The 18083-nt window shown below is 37.1% G+C and overlaps 1 protein-coding gene across 1 annotated transcript; it reads left to right on the top strand.

Moving 5' to 3' along the window:
- The first annotated feature begins 536 nt into the window (after positions 1 to 536).
- On the top strand, positions 537 to 17068 carry LOC118802357. Its single transcript, XM_036562875.1, has 3 exons — positions 537 to 737; positions 1207 to 1278; positions 15414 to 17068. Exons 2-3 carry the CDS (start codon positions 1250 to 1252, stop codon positions 16993 to 16995), a joined length of 1611 nt encoding a protein of 536 aa, XP_036418768.1. The 5' UTR covers positions 537 to 737; positions 1207 to 1249; the 3' UTR covers positions 16996 to 17068.
- The last annotated feature ends 1015 nt before the right edge of the window (positions 17069 to 18083 follow it).

Here is an 18083-nt window from a genome sequence, read left to right as displayed (position 1 = left end):
GTGTATTGAACGTATACTTGTGTATGTAACTGTGTATTGAAGGTATACTTGTGTATGTGACTGTGTATTGAAGGTATACTTGTGTATGTGACTGTGTATTGAAGGTTTACTTGTGTATTTAACTGTGTATTGAAGGAATATTTGTGTATGTAACTGTGCATTGAAGGTATACTTGTGTATTTAACTGTGTATTGAAGGTATACTTGTGTATTTAACTGTGTATTAAAGGTATATTTGTGTATGAGACTGTGTTTTGAAGGTATACTTGTGTATGTAACTGTGCATTGAAGGTATACTTGTGTATGTGACTGTGTATTGAAGGTATACTCGTGTATGTGACTGTGTATTGAAGGTATACTTGTGTATGTGACTGTGTATTGAAGGTATACTCGTGTATGTGACTGTGTATTGAAGGTATACTTGTGTATGTGACTGTGTATTAAAGGTATACTTGTGTATTTAACTGTGTATTCAAGGTATATTTGTGTATGTGACTGTGTATTGAAGGTATACTTGTGTATTTAACTGTGTATTAAAGGTATACTTGTGTATTTAACTGTGTATTAAAGGTATACTTGTGTATGTGACTGTGTATTGAAGTCTTGAATACTTGCCAACTGTGGTTTAACCGTCAAAATTGGCTTCCTGTAAATCATGTGATACAGCAGGGGTTCTGTTATAAGTTCAAGCAGCAACTTTGTTATCCCCGCACAAAAACAGAATCATCACATCAGAAAGTAGGTGATTTATGTCTTTCAAATTTTTTTAAATGCACAGGCTCATGATATACTATTATAATATACTTCTTTTGTGAACTTACTGCATTACAAATGCAATGTTGTACAAAACTGTAACCTCTGGTAATATGTAAATGTTTGCTATTTAAACTTGATCTATCTTTAATGGACTGTAAATTGGCATTGGAAGTACATTTTATTTCATTTCTTGTGTAAATGAGTCTCTATTCTGTGACAGAATAAAAGTATATCTAGTGTAGAAAGAACAAAACATTGAGCATGTTACTTATTATAATGTCATATTACTGAAAAAGGAAGTGACTGGAATCTGTGTTTAGCAATCCTCAGATTAAAACTAATAAAAAGTATGTAGTGTTAGTGAATATTTTGTATGCTTGAGTGTACAGTTCCAATACACTAATTCAAAACAAAAAGCTATTCTCATGTTTCTCATGTGTTGACATTCTAGAAACAAGACCATTTGAGTTGCTTCTCTCAACTGGATAGCAGTCATGGCAGATTGTCTGCATTTCTCTCATGGGTAAGACTTCATTACCATTTGATAGAACTTGTTATAGCCTCAACTTTATTATAAATCAACAAATGAAAAATCAAACAGTTCAGAAGATGCATGAAAATTACAAATGCCAAACATCCATTTCAACAACAACAAAGATTTTATTTGAAAGTAGCGCTGAATGATTTGGGGAAAAAATGTAATTATAATTTTCCGACCAATATTGTGCTTTAAATATTGATTATTTTCTAAAAATCAAGCTCCAAGCTTGTATAGGTGGTCTACATAGAGTCACAAATCATACATGAAAAGAATTAGTTAATTAATTAATGCAATTGCTAAGACCATGTTTATTTTAACAGCCAATATTAATAAATAAAAAAAAACTTTCATACAATTATCTTACATAAAAATAAAAAAAGACAAAATTCTTAATTTAAGAAACAACATAAATCTCTAAATTTGTAACCATATCAGCAGAGATATGGAAGTTCAATGACAGTAAAAATGTACAGAACTGTTCTTAGAAACACAGCTATGAGTTTTTTTATTTGCATTACCCAGAAATTAGAGTTATTCCACATGTTCATTTATTACTTATTATTAAACCATCTGTTTCACTGTTAAAATCATCAATTTCACAACCGTTGCTAAATGACATTATTCAACACACATGTGTTCAGTTGTGTTTTGTGTTTTCACTTTTCATGGTTGGTGAGTTACCTAGTTTGCTAACTGCATCAAAATGGAGGATTCTTTTAGTCACTAGTCTTCCGATCTTGCTTTGGTGACACTCATTTCTTAAACTGCAAATGTCTGGTGTAGCTGCAGATTTATTTGGCTATACAGTGTTAACCCTTTTCCTTAAATAATGAAATTAAAAAAACATATAATATAAACCTTAACCATATAACTGTATAACCTTATATTTATCAAAAGAACAGAGATGAAGAAGGGCCTTAAAGCACAGCAGGCTATGTTTACAAAGGCAAAATCTGTGTGATAATGCAATAAAAGCCAGTTTCATTGTGGCAGAAGAATTAGCTAAGTCAGGCCGACCTTTCACCAAGGGTACTTTTCTGAAGCAGCAGTTTGTGATTTATTGTGTCCAGAAAAAAGGCAAGTATTTGCAAATGTCAGCGTTAGCAGAAACATAGTGGCCACCAATCCACTAGAGCAGCGCACTGAAAAAGGAAGTAACTTTTTAGCTTATTTACTTGCTGCTGCTGAACAGCACTGACACTACAGACACAGGTCATTGTCAGTTCTCATTCATAAGTGGACTCCAATTTATCAGTTACAGAACATCTTGGTGTTAATCAGTTCATGACACGACTGCTTGTAAGGACATTTTTCAAGAAGTGGAGAAATTTGTGAATGACGATGTTGCCGTGGAACAAGCTCATGGGACTGAAGACAGGTCAATGTGCAATGATAGGAGAAGACTGGTGGGGAAAATGCGAGAAAAAAATAACCTCTGTATTATACACCAAGAGGCGCTTTGTGATAAAGTGCTGAGAATAGATCATGTTATGTGGCTGTAATGAAAACAGTTAATTTCATCAGTGCAAAGGTTTCAGTAAGAGCCAGCCATTTCTTTCCTTTCATCCCAGAAATGATGTCAGAGCTCTGCCTACACACCTCCCATAAGCTGTATATATCTTTCAGTACATACATGTGCAAGCAGTTATGCTCTGTGGTGAAGATAAACAAATAACCTCACAGGACACTGATAGAAAGTGTTGTATCTGAGGGTCTCAGCACCTCAGAAATTGATCCCAAGATTTAAAGAATAGATTCCAGGTGGTCTAGTTCAAGCAAATAGGTAGAGTTTGGGGACATTTAATAGTTTAACAGTTATCTATAGATGATATAGCCTATTGTTATAACCCTGTTTCTAAAAATGTTGGGACGCTGGGCAAAATGTAAATAAAAACAGAATGTTCTGATGTGCAAATCATTAAAACCCTTTATTTAACTGTAAATAGCACAAAGACAATATATCAAATGTTGAAACTGAGAAATGTTATTGCTTTTGAAAAATACACCGATCAGGCATAACATTATGACCTCTTTGTTTCTACACTCATTGTCCATTTTATCAGCTCCACTTACTATATAGGTGCACTTTGTAGTTCTACAGTTACAGACTGTAGTCCATCTGTTTCTCTGCATACTTTGTTAGCCCTCTTTTACCCTGTTCTTCAGTGGTCAGGACCCCCATGGACCCTCACAGAGCAGGTACTATTTGGGTGGTGGATCATTCTCAGCACTGCAGTAACACTGACCTGGTGGTGGGTGTGTTACTGTGTTTTGTGCCGGTATGAGTGGATCAGGCACAGCAGAGCTGCTTTATCTTTGCATTCTTCAGAAATTGTTAAAAATAATCTACAAAAATAAGAGCAGGCAGACAAGTCCAAAAGGTATCAGACATAAAGGCAAAGTCCAGAAACAGTCAAGCACAGTCAGAACCAGTAACAGGATAACAAACACAGGAATAAACGCTCGGTAGCTCTACTGGAGATGCAATACCTCACAAAGTCTAGTGCTAAAAGCCTGGGCTTATAAACTGTACTAACCAGATCATGTGATACATAGCACAGGTGAACAGAATCAGTAATCCCTTGAGGCAGATCTCTGATAGGAAGTGTGAGGTGATGTCACAGTCATGTGTTCACCCTGAGGATTCTAGGAGATGGAGCCCTCCAGAGTGTCAGCGTCAGAGGGATGCATGACAACGTTCTTGCATAAAATACGATAAATTAGATTAACACAGAAATAGAAACTACTTTGTGGAATAGAAAATGTCATTTTTGCTTATGAGTTAAACAGTTCTCAGTTACATTATTCACACACAGTTGTATGCAACAGTTTGGGCACCCTTGGCTAAATGTTGTTGATTTTTGAAGTGAAAAGAAGTAAACATAACCTCTGCAGCAGCTTAGTTTCAAAAATACCATTTTTGTGCAAATGGTATTGTTTGTTAATGTTAATGTTTGTACACAGTTACTTTATACCTGAATAACTTAAAAACAGTCAGTACTTTGTAACACCCCCATTGGCAGATATGGCAGCTTGTAAACAAGCATATTTTATATTATTGTTTTAGTTTCCTTCTGACATTTTGATGCAGATCGTGTTTATTCAAGCAACTCTGCGGGGTAGAATGATGCACCACCGCCTGGGATGCACCTTGCCTTGCCATTCACAATTCCAATCTGAAATGACATTAAGGACAGTGGAAATTATAAGTTGAAAGTGCTTTTATATCCTTTTATACTGTTTTGTGTCTGTGCTGTTATCTGGTGTCGACCAGAGGAGGATGGGTTCCCCTTTTGAGTCTGGTTCCTCTCGAGGTTTCTTCCTCCTGTTGAGGGAGTTTTTCATTGCCACTGTCGCCAAGTCTTGCTCACTGGGGGCGTGGACCCGGATTCTCTGTAAAGCTGCTTTGTGACAACATCTGTTGTAAAAGGTGCTATATAAATAAATTTGACTTGACTTGACTTGACCTATATCTTTTTATAGCCCTAATCTGCTTTGTAGGAATCAATTTGCTTAATTTTCAGTTCCTCAGCCAGCTGCTTACAGGAGGCCATAGTTGTTAGTACAAAGTAATCTTAGAAAGAGTGGTCTGGCACAACTTCACTGTCCAACAAGGTGCTTGGTAAAAGCAAAAACTGTAGAAAGGAGCCATGCGCTGCTTGTCCTTTCTTGCCCTTGGATGTCAGGGTGATAATAAAAGTTGAAAGTTGTTCATTTGAGATGTGTAAGCTGCCTATTGTTTGACTCTATTGCCTATTGTTGTAACTTCCTTTGCTCTGATTGGAAGTTGGATGTTTCAGGCATTTTATAGGTTGTTTTAAAATTGTACTTCCTGTTCTTTGTGTATATAAACAACAATGGAATCATACTTCCCTTCAACCCTGTTGAAGGCAAAAATTACTTACTTATTTCTTGCAATCAGCTGCTATCACGTAATCCAGGCAAGTTGTTTCTACTGTCTGATTAAAAACTCAAATGTGTTTATTTTAGTGATTAGAACAAACTCAAAAAGATAAGAGGGGGCAGAGTCACCCAGAACTCCTAGTGGGTTATTAGCACTTATTTCTCCATCAAATATTTTCACAAAAACAACACGTTCACATGTTAAATGGGTTAATAATAAATTTGGATGCACTTTACTTGCTTTAGGTATCTTAACCATGAATGTGTTTAGCATTTTTGCTGAGTGGTCAGCAACTTAAATCGCTGCTAAGTCAGTAGTTCTTTTCAAAACTGTTATTGGAGTATGTAACTCTGAAGGCTCATTTTCATGAGTTCATGATTATTACAATAATGTTGTGAAAATCTAGCAATGATATAGTTATTTAAATGGAAAAGCTCAAGTTTTTTCAACAGTATAGTTTGTGTTGCTGTAAACTTGCAGGATTTAACTTTGTTAAACTTAAAAGTTTGAGTGTATTCAAGTCTATGTATAATTTCAAATTTAAAAACTGAGTTTCAAAACTTCATTCATTTGAGGCAATGAGTTAGCTCTAATATTTTGAGTAGACATGACCTGTGAATTGTGCATTAACATTTGCTGAAAAATGTTATTTTTTTTAATAGTTTACTGCAGAGATTGTGTTTGCCACTTTTTACATCAAAAATGACCCAAACCAGAAGTGCCTGAACTTTTGCATGCAACTGTAACATCTTACAACAATAATAATGATAACAAAATAAACATAAAGTGCAACTAATTGACCCATGACCCAGAAGGATAAACAACTTAGAAAATGTTTGTGTGTGCAACTGATTGAAAAGTGCAAATTATTAGTACACTTCAATTGCATCAAATTAGGTGTTTTGATTATGTTTAGCTAAAAAACTCATCTACAAAGCCATCAAAGTCCAGCAAGACGGCAAAACATTTCCTAGTATAGCCATTCACTAAATGTGTTGAGATTAAGTTTTAAACACAGCTTAGAAATGGCAGCAGAAAAATCTTTTAAGAAAGATTTCCACTAATACACACACATAGTCTACAGAAACAGAGCGCCTGGTATACCAGCCCTTCCTGCATGAAGTATCTTTCAGTGCTATACTTCGTAACAAAGGTGTAGCCTTACATGGGAAAATCTCAACATAGTTTTAACCAAAATACGTTTTCAACATGGTTTCAATGTGGTTTCAATACCAAAATAGTACGCAAACAACTGCTCGATTACATTTCATTCTACTGGACTCAACACAGCAGTTACATTACTCACTTGAACTACAAAGGAAAAAAGGTCTCCTGATCCCCTTTAAGGGTATTCCTAAGATCATATAAGATCATTCACTGTTATATAGAGTATGTTGTTACTTACATAGTTGCCCCTTTCAGTATTACTGTGGTGCGTGACATGTGAGGGTTCCCCCATTCAATTACTTCAGACGAAAGCATTTATTTATTTGAACTGGAGACAATACTTTTTAACCAATACCTACTTACAGTATATTACAACTGACACAGACCCCTGGAAAGTGTTTTTCACCCCAGAACATTACAACAGGTCTACATTCACATTGCTGCTTGTGTAATAACAGTGTTCTCTCGGGACAATAAACACACAGGACTGCTGAGATTTTTTAAAGAAAAGAAAGATCTCACTTCCCTTATATGGCGTCAGTATAACACTCCATCAGGAATACAAAAAAAAACAAATAAACAAAATAACAACTGTTCTTCTAAAAGTAGTAACAACATAAAAAAGTTAAGTAAAAACTATTAATCAGTTAAAAGTTACAAAATAAAAACAAAAAATGTAAAGATAAAATGAAAAATATTCAGCTGACACTAAAAGACAGCACAAAACATACAATTATTCTTTTACCACTGTTCCAAATTAAGTTCAAACTCAAATTTTACAGTGCTTTTACTCACATTCAGATGTTCTTAGCACCTACAAAGAAAGCTGTGCCTCACACTCAGATTCCCTTAACATACTGGAGTTTCTCTTTCACACTTTGTACATATAAAAATCTAGTTTTCTAGTACAAAACTTGCAGGATAAATTATAAGTCTCTGTTTACTGTGAACTTTTACTGTGTTTTATAAAAGAAGCAGACAAACAGATCTACTTAGAAAAGCAGTCTCAAGTTGCTCTTGACTACCTCTTGCCATCTACAACTTTTAACCTAAAAAATATACTTTATCCATAGTAAAAAACAAAACAAATTCCAAACAAGTCATGTCAGTAGGAAATTCAAATAAAAACATAAAGCAGTGATTTGTAAATTCACTCTGGCCTGTATTTAACAAAAACAGTACAAAGACAAGATATTTAGTGTTTTATCTCAACAACTTGTTTTTGTAAATATACAGTATATAGTATATAAAATGTAGGCCTGAAACATGTTCCAAAAAAGTTGGGATAAGAGCAATTTAAGACTATAAACATTGTAATGTTATCATGCAACTGGACATAAAAGGAGCATCCAGGATGGCCTAGTCCTTTAAAAGTGAGGATGGGTCGAGACTCACCACTTTTTTAAAAAAATGCATCAGCGAATAATCCAACAGTTTTAGAACAATATTGCTCATCAAGGTTGGTGCACAATATTATCAAAAGATTCAGGGAATCCCGAAAAATTGTGTATAAAAATCAAGGCCAAAAACCACACCTGAAAGCTTGTAACCTTCAATCCCTCAGACAGCACTGCATTAAAAACTGCCATGCTTCTGTGATGGAAATCACCACATGGGCACTATTTGTCACTGCATCTACAAATGCAAGTTCAGATTGTACTATGCACAGAGGAAGTCATATATCAACGATGTCCAGAAATGCTGCTGACTTCTCTGGGCTTAAACTCATGCGGAATGGACTGATGAACAGTGGAAACATGCATTGCGGTCTCATTTATGTAAATAATGGACATAGTGTTTTCTGGGCCAAAAAAGTAAAGGACCATCCAGATTGTTACCAGCATAAATTTCAAAAGCCAGAGTCTGTCATGATATGGGGGGTGTATTAGTGCCCATGGCATGGGTAACTTGCACATCTGTGAAGGCACCATTAATGCTGAAAGACACACTATATTTTATAAATTTATATATTCGCTCATCTGCTTTCACACACATATGAAATTGAGTGAGATCCCATTCTTAATCCATAAGGTTTAATATGATGCTGGCCCACTCTTTGCAGCTATAACAGCTTCAACTCTTCTGGGAAGGCTTTCCACAAGGTTTAGAAGTGTGTTTAGGGGAATTTTTGACCATTCTTCCAGAAGCGCATTTGTGAGGTGAGACACTGATGTTGGACGAGAAGGCCTGGCTTGCAGTCTCTGCTCTAATTCAAGGTGTTCTATCGGGAATCTGTGCAGGCCAGTCAAGTTCTTCCACACCAAACTCACTAATCCATGTCTTTATGGACCTTGCTTTGTGCACTGGTGCGCAGTCACGTTGGAACAGGAAGGAGCCATCCCAATGAAATTGTCCAAAATCTCTTGGTGCTGAAGCATTAAGAGTTCCTTTCACTGGAACTAAGGGGCCGAGCCCAACTCCTGAAAAACAACCCCACACTATAATCCTCCTCCACCAAACTTTACACTTGGCACAATGCAGTCAGACAAGTACCGCTTTCTCCTGGCAACCGCCAAACCCAGACTCGTCCATCGGATTGCCAGACGGAGAAGCGTGATTCGTCACTCCAGAGAACACGTCTCCACTGCTCCAGAGTCCAGTGGCGGCGCTTTACACCACTGCATTCGACGCTTTGCATTGCGCTTGGTGATGTAAGGCTTGGATGCAGCTGCTCGGCCATGGAAACCCATTCCATGAAGCTCTCTACGCTGTTCTTGAGCTAATCTGAAGGCCACATGAAGTTTGGAGGTCTGTAGCGATTGACTCTGCAGAAAGCTGCCGACCTCTGCGCACTATGCGCCTCAGCATCCACTGACCCTGCTCTGTCATTTTATGTGGGCTACCACTTTGTGGCTGAGTTGCTGTCGTTCCCAATCGCTTCCACTTTGTTATAATACCCCTGACAGTGGACTGTGGGATATTTAGTAGAGAGGAAATTTCACGACTGGACTTGTTGCACAGGTGGCATCCTATCATGGTACCACACTGGAATTCACTTCTCCTGAGCGCGACTCATTCTTTCACAAATGTTTGTAGAAGCAGTCTGCATGGAAGTGATTGGAACACCTGAATTCAATGATTTGGATGGGTGATTGAATACTTTTGGCAATATAGTGCACATCTCCCATACATGACACACACTAACGCTGTCCCATCAGGCCCGGATCATCCAGTGCGTTTTATGGGTAAGTGCCCATCAGCCCACGCCACTAGGGAGCCCCCACAGGCAATTACAGCAAAATTTAAACAGTTGTTTTGACTTGTGCCAGGAACGGTACTAGCAGAACAGTAGAAAAAAACAATGATCTACAAAATATTCTACAAAAAGTGTCTGCTTCATTTTCTACTCCCATCACTGCTTAGCAATCCTCCATTACCTCAGTCAGGCTTTTTTTTTTACATTGAGCAAGCGTTCCTGTGAATGTAAAAGATATGCGTGGGGGATCTGTAAAAGTGAAACCTGAAACTTTAACAGAGTAGAGGATGTCCATTTTCAAAGGCAAAAACAAATAAAAATGTCCGTCTGAGCAAAAAAAAAGGTGATGTAAATGTAAATGACAAAATCCACACCCATTGGGGCAGTATGCTTCAGCTTAGGCTGGTTGACAGTTTAGGTTTAGGTTTGCTGGTGTTGTTTTCTTCATCTTTGCTATGTACATCTCTAAACTGTCCAATTTTAAATGATGCCATTTTCAAAGAGGTAAATGCTGTGTCACGTGCGGATACATGCTTTATATGGAAGTTTTGCAATGGTTGTTGGGATTATATCAACCTGTGTTCTTGTTAATGTGAGCATAATCTTGTATTGGTTTTATTTTTACCACAATAGTCTATTGGAATAGGGATGATGACTGCACTGCTGTCAGCAATAGGCTGTAACATGAAACAGTGGGACACAGCTCATTTGAAAAATGTTTTGCTTGTCAGTATGCTATTCTCTTTTCATAACCAGCACAGGTCAACACTGTGACCTTCCTTTTTAACAATGACAAATAAATATCAAATAATTTAACTTTAAATGATCATAAATAAAAAAACTTCTAATTCAAGATGCTTGGTTCTACAACCACTTAGATAACCTTGTTTTAGTTTTGTATACCACAAACATCCAAAATGCTCTTTCTACAACAAAAGTAATAATAAAATAAAATAAAGTTTAAATGAATAAATACATACGTTATAAAAATATATTTCAGCATATAGTGCCCAACACTGTGGTTATTATGCTGCCATCATGTTGCTGCATAGGCCTCATGTAACCTGCTGTAATGTCATAAAAATATTCCCTGACCACCAAAAAAGGTAGCCAGGTAAGGGCCCACCAGATATTTGTGCCCTGGGGCCTATAATTCAATAATCCGGAGCTATGCCCCAACCACTCTGCAGTCTACCACAGAATGACACAACAAACCCTGCTGCACACATAATGTCCACACGGTCACAACTATTTACAAGATTTAAGTCTCTCTTACTGTGTGTCCGGTGATCTCCTATGGGCCTCCTCGCATCCATGGCTGAACCAGACAGTAGCAGGTCGCTACATGTGTTGTAGCTAGGTCCGAGTCATTATATTATATTACATTATATTATACAACCTCATTTCCAAAAACGTTGGGACGCTGTGCAGAATGTAAATAAAAATAGAATGCAATGTGCAAATCACGTAAACCATATTTTTAAAGGAAAATACTACAAAGACAACATATCAAATGTTGAAACTAAGGATTTTGTTTTTTGAAAAATATTTGCCCATTTTGAATTTGATGCCAACAACACATTCCAAAAAAGTGGGGACAGGGGCATGTTTACCACTGTGTTTCATCACCTCTTCTTTTAACAACACTCTGTGAGTGTTTGAGAACTGAGGAGACCGACTGCTGTAGATTTGAAAGTGAAATGGTTTCCAATTCTTGCTTGATGTAGGATTTCAGCTCCTCAACAGTTCAGGGTCTCCTTTGTTGTGTTTTTCATTTCATAATGCGCCACATGTTTTCAGTGGTGACAGGTCTGGACTGGGCCAGCTTAGCACCTGGACTCTTTTAATATGGAGTAATGCTGTTATAATATATGCAGAATGTGGTTTTACATTGTTTTGCTGAAATAAGCAAGGCCTTCCCTGAAAAAAGACGTTGTCTGGATGGCAGCATATGATGCCAAAACATGCATATATCATTCAGCATTAATGGTGCCTTCACAGATGTGCATGTCACTCATACCATTTAACTGATGCACCTCATACCATCATGAATACTGGCTTTTGAACTGTGCACTGATAACAAGCTGAGTGGTCTCTAGCCCAGAGGACACAGTATCCATGATTTCCAAAGAGTTTCAAATGTTGATTCATCAGACCAGAGGACACTTTTCCACTTTGCCTCAGTCCATTTTAAATGAGCTCAGGCCCAGAGAAGGTGGTAGCATTTCTGGATCCTGTTTATGTACAGTTTATTTCTTTGCATTTTAGAATTTTAACTTGCATGTGTGGATGAAGTGCCAAACTGTTTTCACAGACAGTGGTTTTCAGAAGTGTTTCTGAGCCCATGCAATGATTTCCACCTATTAATCATGTCTGTGCCACCTGAGGGCCCAAAGATCATGGACAGCCAGTACTGGGTTTTGGCCTTGTCCGTTGCATACAGAGATTCCTCCAGATTCTCTGAATCTTTTAATGTTACGATGTATCGTAGATGATGAAAAGCAAAGGTTCTTTGCTATTTTACATTGAAAAATGTTATTCTTGAATGAATGCACTATTTGATTGTGCAGTCTTTCACAAAGTGGCGAACCCAACCCATCTTGTTCGTTTTATACACAATCATGTTACTGACCTGTTGTCAATCAACCACCAGGTGTTTAGTATTACACAACTTTACCAGCCTTTTGTTGTCCCCATCCCAACTTTTTGGAACGTGTTTTGGCATCAAATTCAAAATGGGCATATATTTTTCAAAAAAACATAGAATGTCTCACGTTTGATATGTTGTGTTTGCACTATTTTCAATGAACTATAGGGTTTGAATGATCTGCACATCATTACATTTTGTTTTTTTACATTTTGAACAGCGTCCCAACTTTTTGTTGTATTATATTTTGTAAAATAGAACATTAAATATGTTGCCTAAAACATTGTCTGTTATGTATTACAGTAACAATGACTGTTGTTGGGAGAAGTTAATGATAGAGTTAAGCAGAACATAGCCAAAGACTAACTATGTCTAATGATGTTCTATCAACAGATTTGTAAACAATGTAATTGTTAGTGATGTCAGCTTAGTGATGAGTTAAAATGTATGAATAATTTTTGTTACTAGCAGTTAGGGCTGGGCAATAAAATGATAGCGATAATTACTGTGATATAACTTTTCTCGATAGAAGTATAAGAAATGTTCAATACATTTTCAAAATAATACACCATTCTCACACTTCCATGTTCTAGCGACAGCCCTGGTGGTGTATTCTACTGCAAAAGTGACACCACTGCAAAAGCATCACTGTAACCATGAGAGGGCGCACTTCCGAGTTTTTCGACATGATTGGAGAGGTGGGGGGTTAAGGAGTGAAATGAGTCGCCGTTATTTTTAAAACTTAAAAAATCTTTGAAGATGAGGAAGATTATTAAAAAAGGCAGAAATGGTATAAAGAGAGAAATTATAGAGAAGGTTGGCTTGTAGATGCACAAAAAGGTACAAAGTAAAACTCAGAAAGCATGTTTGCAATCCAGGTTTGATATGCTGCACTCCAGTACTCCAGTACTACAACACTAGTTGCTACAATATAATTGTATCAAAAAAATATGATTACAAGGCAAATTCATAATGAAACCATCTTCATGATGGTTCCCAATGGAGATTCTGTTAGATCAGATCACACCATACTCACGGTAACTAGGAAAACTACACCCATAGAAACAAACTTATGTGATTTCTGACAACAAAATGCTAAAGCCAAGCAGGTCTGAGGACATAAAGCTGTAACACAGCTAGAAAAAGTTTCTGGAGGTTTCTTAAAGGGGGCCTATTATGCTCTTGTTCATTGTTCATAATTTTGTTATTGGGGTCTGCTAGAATAGATTTACATGCCTTAGTTCTCCCAAAACTCTTCACCTCCCGATGAGTCCAGTTTGCTTTGATTGGTCAGTTTGCCCACTCTGCTCTGATTGGTCATCTTTGAGAGGGGCATCCTACTAGAAGTTCCGCCTACTCCGCTGTGGCTGTTCTTACAATGGTGGTTCTTCTGTATTGCTAGCTGTGTTTACATGCAAAGATTTTCGCCAATCTGATCGAATACATTCCAATTACAGATTAAGACTGAGGTGTTTATCTGCTCAGTCCACTCAATAATCTGATGGAAAATCTCTGTTTACATACGCACTGCAGTTAATCAGGTCCAAAATTACCTTAGTGTAGACGTTACCCTGACAACGAGTATCACGTGAGTCCCGTCAGAGTGAGACGAGCAACAATAAGCAGTGCTTGTGTTTTTACTTGCTTTAACATTATGTCAGACTCAGGAAACGTACTTAACATGTCCTTATTAAAGAAGGCGAGAGGAAGACTTCATGTTCTGAGACGCATAAGCTGGAAGCCCGTCTCACCACCGTCTTTTAAAGATCAGAGCATAAACTTCATCTCCTCTGCAGACCAGTTGCTGCTCCCGCCATGTTGAACGTTATAAACTTTGGCTATGACGTAAACACACACGCGCACATGCTAAAACTCTCCAATTGGGAATGTAATCAGATACAGGAGTTTACATGGTTATTATTCTTCTATTTAATGGATTGTTTACACGACTAGCCATCACATTCAATCGAAATTGTATTCAGTAGAATACAAAACTTGTATTTGATAGAAATCATATTACAAATAGCCTCAATCGGACTAGTCTATTCCAATTGAGGTGTAAACATGGACATATTCTCTTCAGACTGAGCTATTAGTCAGATTATTAATGGATTATTAAACTGCATGTAAACGTGGCTAGTTTGAGCCAGAGTCTGATCCTAAAAGTAGAGTAGAACTCTGTGTATGAGGGTGTGCCAAGATTGCCAGTAGGCAGGCAATAAGTGTTGTGTTACTTGTTGTTTTAGACAGCTGAGAAAAGTGGTTTCTGTGGGAGAAAGTTACTCCCTCTGGTGTTTTGTGCTTTGTGACTTTCCAGACCGTTTACATGCACAAAAAGCTATATAACACACTAAAGGGAAGGGAAAAACAGGACAAGCACAATAGGTCCCTGAGACAGTAGGACAAGGTAAAGCTTGAGTCCTTGAGTCCTCTATAAGGTGTACAGACTACCCAACAAACCACTTTGCCAACAGCTGCTGCTTCCTCAGGAGTTCAGAAACACTGTGCATGACCACCAAGGCTGGGCAAAATACTCTGAAAGAGTATGAATACTGAGTACATTATCCTAAAAGTATCCATTAATGTATTCCTTTGCAGTACATAAAAAGTAAGGCATTCAGAATACATTTAGTATACAAACTGATGAGGCACATGGTAAAAACACTGTTGTCTTTTTTTTTTTTTTATTCACACTGTTTCTCACTGTTACTGCTTGGCAGTTTTCTTCATGTATTTTTTCAGTTAAGATGTTTAATGAAAAACTCACTAATTTAAATGAAGTAAAACATTCTCAACATTATGTTGGCTCTCATTGCCTGCTTCAGTCCAATGCCCCTCTTAAAATTTAATGTAGCATTTATAATGTATAAGCAAAATCACAGCTCCTAAAAAATTGTGATTTCGATGTAAAAACCATTAATCATTCAGCCCTATTTTGAAACGCAGACTATTGTCTAAGTCATTGATTTTGATCAGACTATTAAAATGGACGGAAACCATTAATTACACAACACCAATGACAAGATTTTTATGCAGTTAATTTAAAGTTAAAACATTTCTATATTCTTTTGCATTCATGCACAAAAATCATTATACATTTAGACACAATAAAATGACCTTAACTCAGAAAATACTGTGTAGTAACATGAATGATGTACTATACTACACTACCACTGACCTCCATACCTCTGATTTTCATGTAGGAATGAACAAATGTACACTTCATTAGGAAAACAACTAAATGAAGTTACAATAAACAGTAGGTCAATAAAAGGATTGCTCACAAGGTACATCCTAAACACAAAGACTCTAATTGATGGAGGAGAAAGACTGAAGAGAGAGAGATTTGGAAAAGAAGATGAGAGAAAACCTCATAAAACCATATTACTGGTTGGAGAAACAGGAACAGGGAAGTTGACTCTCATCAACGCCATGCTCAACTACATGCTGGGAGTGAAATGGGAAGACAGAGTCTGGTGTGAGATCATAGAGACGAAAGGAGACCAAACTGAAACTCAGACCAGTGCAGTGACTGTGTATGATGTGTTTGTTGAGGAGAGTCCGTTCTCTCTCACTGTCATTGACACACCTGGATATGGAAGCACAGGAGGGACTGAAAATGATTTTAAAATTGCTGAAACTTTACATGAGTTATTCAGATCCAGAGATGGAGTTCATGAAATTGATGCAGTGTGTCTTGTGGTAAAAGCAGACACCACTCGACTCACAGAGACACAGCTGTATGTTTTTGATGCCATTCTCTCTTTATTTGGCTTTGATGTGGAGAGAAACATTGTTCTGCTCATCACACACAGCACAAAAAAGCCAACAAACACCCTTAGAGCCATCAAAGAATCTAAAGTCAAATGTGCTAAGACGTCTGATGGAAAGCCTGTGTACTTCAGCTTTAACAACTTTCACTGTGCAGAGTTTCAGCAGGAAGAAGAAGACGAGACAGACTATGAAGCAGAATACCAATCATACAGGGCACCATGGGTAAAAAACGAGGAGACCCTGAACAAGTTTTTTGTTTTTCTGAATAATGTTAACCCCATAAATTTGAGTCTGACTGAAAGTGTGCTGAGAAAACGCAAACAGCTGAAAGCAGCCATCAACAATTTAAAGGATCAAATCACACTGATAGAACTCAGAAAGGATGAGCTTAAACAGACAAAAGCAGCTCTGGAACAATATGAGAAAGAAAAGAAGGACATGAATAACTTTGAATATGAAGTTGATGAGCCCTACAAAGTAAAGGTTCCTATAGACTCTAAGTGGTGGCACTTAACCAAAGAGGCGACTTGCTGCAGAGTGTGTGAGGAGAACTGTCATTTTCCTGGATGCTGGTGGGTCAGAGATCTCTCACAGTGCAGCGTCATGTCAGATGGAAAGTGCACAGTTTGTACTGGAAAGTGTGACTACACTCTGCATGTTAAAGAGGGGAAAATCTATGAGTTAAAGACTTGGAAGGTGAAGAAGACTATCAAAGATCTGAAAAAGAAATATGAGAAAAAGTCTGGAGAGAAAATGAGTTTGATGAGCAGACTGGAGAATGAATTAAGGGAAAATGAAAGAGAGAAAGCCAGGCTGGTGGAAGAGTGTTATCAGTGTGTGGTCACTCTTGATGAGATAGCCTTAAAGCCTATAGCTGGGTCTACCCTTCAGCATCTGGACTTCCTGATTGAGAAAGTGAAAGAAACAAGAAAAACGGAAAGAGTTCTTAAGCTGGAAGAACTGAAGAGAAGAGCTGAAGCTAAAAAAACCCAGGACTGTTGGGACGCCTGATGAAATTCTGGTATTCATAAGAAAGAAGCAAAACTGCTCTGCTTTAAATCTCAACAAGATCATCAAGCCTGAATGAAAGAAGACGGTCCACATCAGAATGGGACATTATACTGTACTGAACTGAGCTCATCCTATATAGTCACTCTCTTTTTTAATGTTTCTCCCTCATCTCTTACATAGTAAAGTAGGTTCAAATATCTACTTCACTGACTGAGTAATACATCATATTAGTCATTATATTTAGACTTTTGTAGGAATAAACACCAAGTGAAGCATGTAGGTATAAAACACAGAGATGCAGATATGCAGAGTAAAATTCACATCAAAAGGCCTGATTAACAGTGAACTGCTGTGTTCTCTTGCAAACAATGTGTTATGTAGACAATGTATGAATTCACTGGGTAGAGGATCACTGCTGTAGCTGAAATAATAACCTGAAATATTTAAATGTGTTTTTTTATTTACAATTTTAATGATTTGTTCTTTCTTTTTGAGCATGACTAACATGCTCCAGATGATCCCGTGTGCGGTACAAAAAGCAACATGTGATTGTGTTACATTATCAAAATACCTTTTTGTCATGTAGCTGGTAACACTTTTTTTTTTTGTTGCAAAAAGTCAAAGTTGTGCTCAGAGTAGTTTTTTAGTTATGATTTTTAATGTTTGTGCTATTAGGTTATAAAAAGCTACACAATGGGTTCAAAATGGCTTTACCTCTAAAAATCCATTTTACTGGTCTTTTTGACCCCAAATAAGATTATTTCTCTTTCCTTCAAATGTATTCCCGAATAAGACACATTAAAATTAATCATTTTGAAAATAAAGTATTTTACTAAAAAGCACAATATAAAGAAATGGTAAAACAGTGAAAAGTAAATACTTATTTTCCAAAATAAAACATTTATAATGATTCAGAGTCTGTAATATGGTAATATGTTAATATGTTCTTGTATTTCTTGTTGTTGGGTGATCTATTATACCTGCAGAGGAACCCAACAGGTATCATGTTTTGTTGTCAATGAGGATGCAGAAAAAATTGTTAAATAATTTTTTTTTGGGGGGGGGGGGGGGGGGGGGGGGGGGGGGGG

The sequence above is a fragment of the Colossoma macropomum genome, unplaced genomic scaffold (assembly GCF_904425465.1).
Source record: "Colossoma macropomum unplaced genomic scaffold, Colossoma_macropomum, whole genome shotgun sequence".
NCBI lineage: Eukaryota > Metazoa > Chordata > Actinopteri > Characiformes > Serrasalmidae > Colossoma > Colossoma macropomum.
Note: the sequence above shows the minus strand (reverse complement) of the source record. Positions and strands in the feature narration are given on the sequence as shown.

Bases quoted from the DNA above. Each gene is read 5' to 3' on its own strand.
- LOC118802357 (XM_036562875.1), top strand. From the start codon at position 1,250: ATGGCAGATTGTCTGCATTTCTCTCATGG. The intron at 1,279-15,413 runs GTAAGACTTCAT...ATTTTCATGTAG, and splicing joins TGTCTGCATTTCTCTCATGG to GAATGAACAAATGTACACTT.